This window comes from Limulus polyphemus, unplaced genomic scaffold (genome assembly GCF_000517525.1).
Source record: "Limulus polyphemus unplaced genomic scaffold, Limulus_polyphemus-2.1.2 Scaffold67, whole genome shotgun sequence".
NCBI lineage: Eukaryota > Metazoa > Arthropoda > Merostomata > Xiphosura > Limulidae > Limulus > Limulus polyphemus.
The window spans coordinates 1,206,245-1,211,173 of record NW_013665677.1 but is presented as its reverse complement, the minus strand read 5'-3'; the positions used below and the strand labels follow the sequence as shown (position 1 = coordinate 1,211,173).

Below are 4,929 nucleotides of genomic sequence, written 5' to 3'. Positions count from 1 at the left end.
TCATGTTCTTGTATGTGAACTAGGTGGTTAACAGTTCACATACAAGAACATGAAATAAGTTCATTTTTGGATCTTCTATTATGCAAGCGTTTGTTGTACTTGTATTTAGTACGATGAAAACATTAAAGACAATTAACTTAAAAGAAAAAATATATTTCAAATAGTAATAAGAAAGAGAAATTATCCACTAGTTAGCACATTTATTTTAAGAATGTGACCCAGTTCTATTCAATGTTGTTAATGATAGGCTTTATATATAAATAACTAGGAAACTGGTTTTTACCACTATAAAATTGTAATTTGTGGTGTATACATTTTAGGTAAATATACTGCCTAAATGTTTGCATAATTATATTTAAACCGTATTGTTGTGCTCTGTGTGTAGCATTTTCAACCATTTAAAAAATCATTATTTATTTTCTTTACTTATTAGACGGAACGTTATAGGTTGTTAAGCGAGGGCTGCCGGAAGAGGGCGTCGCCCACTTTCCTCACACCAGGGTTAAGCAATTACTAGAAGCATTATACGAAAATTATGTACAAGAGTAGTAGAAAATAACAGGAAACTAAAGTGTGTGTTAAAAATATACACAAGAAATATTATTGGTATTAATAAATTTGGAGAGTAAATCCGTTAAAAAAAAACAGTCGGGTTAAGTGATAACTTGATGATAATTTAGTACTTGTGAAGACAGTGCATAGGTACAAATATATATGTGAAATAAGACCGATTTACCACTACTGTGCTAACATGCTTGCTAGTATGGCGAGCGGAAGCAGCGTGTGAGTTTTGACGTGAGTACTCAGGTGGGGAAGGGACCGAGGTCTCGTCCCAGATCTTTCTAAGCCTCTAGGCTGTGTAACAGCTGGGAGATTAGAATGATTAAAAGCGTAAACGATAGACACAGTACTGAGTTAGAGTCGTAGACAGATGACGAAATATAAAATTAACTAAAAACTAAAATTCTTCGTTTCGCAGACAGTTCAGTTTACCTCCTCCAGATTTACATAGTGGAAATGTGTTCGGTACCTGGACTCCCAGTGACTTTGTAAACCAAACTAGAAGTAAAGTATCTAGTAAGCAGGTGTCCTATGATAGCAGCTAAAAATTTCGTAATTTGTTATTAATTGTGTGACGTTAAAGACAAAGGATGGCGTAGCTATCAAATACGTTTAGACACGGTAAGTAAGACTGTGCATTGTCTGCGAATAGAGGTTTTGTCGTTGTTTCAGCTAAAGAAAGAAAATGCTTAATAAATATTGTGAATTTTAATATACGAACATCTAAAAAGATAATTGCGAACATTTGTTTGTTAGAAAAGGTGTTTGTTTTTTGGTCCTTATTTCTGGAAGAAGAGGTGAGACATACTGTTTGTTATGCTATCTACAGGAGATGTTCGTTGTAAACTTTCGAAAGGTAAGCTTTGTTTTAAGCGCTAAGCTACAGAATGGGCTATCTGCGCTGTGTAAACTGCGGGTATCGAACTGCGTTGTTTATAAGCTCTCAAGTTTCTTCTCAACCACGTGGAGCGAAGGATAAGAACACACATTTCGTTTTAGTACAAGTTCGAAACTGGTATAATTTAATAATAAATTCAAAACTTTTGGTTAAAAACGTCGAGTCGCATTCTTTTTGATTTTTATGTTCCGTATATTTTGGTCTCGCAGTGGCTGAAGATAAGTCTGAGAGTTATAATGCTAAAACTCGGGTTTCGATACCTGCGGTGGTCATAGCTCAAATAGTTCACTGCGCATTTTTGCGCTTAACAACAAAATAAACAAATCAACTATAGTATATTGTTAATTAATCATATCGGAGGCCCACTTGTAATAAATTATTTTAGATTTATGAGGGCCTTTTTTCTTTTACTGATACTACAGGAATTGTTCTGTGAAGTTGTTTTATTAGCAAGATCCACAGGCCGATAAAATTAGTGAACGAATATTTCATGGAGGTCTAAAGTTTTCTTTCTTAAAAGGATATTTTTAAATATTGACATATTTTTATCTTAGAAAGGAAATTAAGTTTTGTTGCGTTTTATATTCAGCACTAAATTATCAAACCTTCATGACTGAATGTGTAGTACTGCATGATGAAAAAAAAAGGCTATGCTTCTCATTCACGTATTTAAATTAGTTACATCTACTATACATTGAATCTGTAAAATTAATGGTACTATTACACTTTTGTGAACAAATTATATTTTTAGACATGCATTTACTGTCTTATCATATTGTGCATTGCCAAAATTCTAGCAGTGAAAGAAAACTTAATAATCGAATGGAAGATGTTTGTCTTTTGGTAACACACACACACATAGATACATAAACTTAATTAGCATTCAGCTGTGGTGAAACATATATATATTGGCAAGGTATGGAACATACTGTGTAACTGATGAGGAAGAAAAGTTGTGAATGTACGTTTGGTAATTATTAATTGAAATAAACTGGAAAACATTGTGTTATAAAGTCGAAATTAAATGTATTTAAAAAATCACTCTTCACAGCAGTTACGAAGACAGTTAGTCAATCAGTTATATATGTATTAACATGAAAAGGTTAAACAATTTGTATTATATGATTGTGTGCTGTTTTCGTAGGATTAGTATTTTCTCTTTCATAGCTAGGAACTGTGTAGATTGCTCTTTTGTTTACTTATACGGGATTCAGCAGTAATTCGTGTTTTGGGTCATAACGTTTAAGATAATTTTTCTATTTCACAGTTTATTCGAATTGCGTATCTCTTCATTTTGTCATCAAATTGTAAGTGCAGTTAATATTCCGTATTTTTTGGTCTTAGCTTATAGTAATGAGCATGAGTGTATTGGTTTCATTATGCATTAAATTAGCTTCATAGTTACAAACTAGTTGCATTTTGTCGTCAGTATGAACATAACATGCGTCTATAGTATCTGTGTATCATGGAATTAACTTGCTAAATGTTTATTCGTACAGAAATTTCTACGGTGAACAGTTGCGCTCCTAAAGCTATTTACTCCAAATAATCCCATATTAAATCACCGTGTCACTACTGGGATTCTCCCAAAGGTATTATCAACCAAATCAGCGTTTGTATTCCACACTGTTCATTCACAGAACTACTTAGCCTGTAGCAACTCTAACGTATGCACACAAACTGGTCTCTCTCCCTTCGTCATTGATGAAATGCTTTTCTGTTTCGCTATTGGTTCTTCCACTGGAAAGCGCGTGGGAGCCTGGTCTTTTTCTACGTCACAGTGCATGGGAAAACAGGTGGGCTGATAGTTTACTCGAAGGGTCACATAACCCCTGTTTTTGGCCACTTCCTTCTCTTCTTCGGTTCTCCCATCCGGTCCAGGTTTACCTATTTTCTTTTCTTTTGTTAAAAGTTGCTTAATGTAAACACCGACGTTTATAGAATTCGTAGTTCAATATGAAAAGCTCCTTGATAATAGTTGTTAATGAATACACTTATTGTAAAGGCCAGTAAATGTTGGTTGATGTTTGCTGCACATTTATTAGGCGTAAAACTTTCTTTTCAAAATCTGAAAACGAAATATCAATAGTCCTGTAAATTGGTAACATAATCCTAAAATCTTTCAACACCTACAAATTTCCAAATGGTATAAAATAATTACTTCCGAATATCCGATAATATCTTGTTATTTTATAATTCTTTTTTCAACCTGTGACATAACGTTATTAATCCTTTTGTTCCTATAGGTTTTTACTTGCACTATTGGCGAAGTATGGCTTCTGAATGTACTTATTGCATTTATTTAGCGTAGGATTGTTTGCGATTTAGTGCAAACTTCAGCTATGAACAATTTTATTTAGAATTCCTACTTTTTATATTGACCCGTAATTGCATTTGTTTTACAGTGTATAGAAGTGTTAAAATAATGTATGAAATTAGCCACTTTTGTGTCAATCAGTAATCAGTGGGATTAATTTTAATATGGTTCTATTTTCTTTAATGTTTTTGTGTGACTCATATGTTAATAGAGATATTGTAATCAACGAAAAAAATGAACCCACAAGCAATTTAGTGCATAGTAGAAATATGTTTAAATTATAGGTTAACTTAAAACTATTACTATCTTCATACTTCCAAGAAATGTATGTTATCCAATGCTCACGTTTGCTGCAGAGTTAAAAAGATTCACTTTAAATAAAAAAAGAAGTAACGGGAATAGATAAGCAGAAACATATTAACCGGTTATTTGACTTACCACCAAACAAATAAAATTATTAAATCTTTGGCTACTCGTCCTAGTTACAACGCAATTAAGTCGTGTGTGTTTTATTGGTAGTCCTAATTAACATAGTTCAGCAATGTATAGATATCATAAAAACCCATGTCGCTATGTAGCAGACATTATTCATAAAAAAACAAAATTCTAGTGGAACAGAATAGAGACTAAAAGGGTGGTGTCATGCAAAACATCCATGGAAATAGTTAGAGTAGTCGGAAAGTTGTCCATACGTTTCTGAACGAAAGTTAATGATACTGAACATACTTTATCATAAACCAAGATAGTGGTTCATAATAGGGATCGTAAGGAATTGAACAAAACCCCAATAAAACATTCGGGCAAAAAGCACCTTAAACAGTAAAGATTCTGCTCAAAAAACACTTTAAAATATTTACTATTGACTGCTAAGGCTGTACACAAATACAAATGCAGAAAAAAGCATGCATGTTAGACTTACAAGGAAAAGAAAATACGTTTAAAACGGTTTGTTTGTAAATCTTATTATTATGAATCTCTTGCCATCCTACAACAAAAACGGCTTGGTATATTTCACCCACATCTTTTGTAGAATACTAAATTAGTTACTAAGGTAGCTAAAAACATCATAATTCTAGGCTAAACGATATTACCCCTTAAAGTTAGCTTTCTTACAAATATATGGTGTTCCTTTCAAAAGCTTAAGTACAGGGTG

At 32.9% G+C, this 4,929-nt stretch overlaps 1 protein-coding gene across 4 annotated transcripts in view; it reads left to right on the top strand.

Annotated features, from left to right (window-relative positions):
* LOC106465421 (protein c-ets-1-A-like) overlaps positions 1-4,929 on the top strand; it is a 64,177-nt gene that overhangs the window by 17,766 nt on the left and 41,482 nt on the right. Inside the window, exon 1 of one of the 4 annotated variants that reach the window (XM_013925649.2) lies at positions 1,282-1,417. The exons of the other annotated variants lie outside the window; for them this stretch is intronic. Within the exon in view, the coding sequence (XP_013781103.2) occupies positions 1,378-1,417 (40 nt within the window). The 5' untranslated portion in view covers positions 1,282-1,377. Of the gene's footprint in view, positions 1-1,281; positions 1,418-4,929 lie in introns of those variants that run through there. 4 annotated transcript variants of the gene reach the window in all.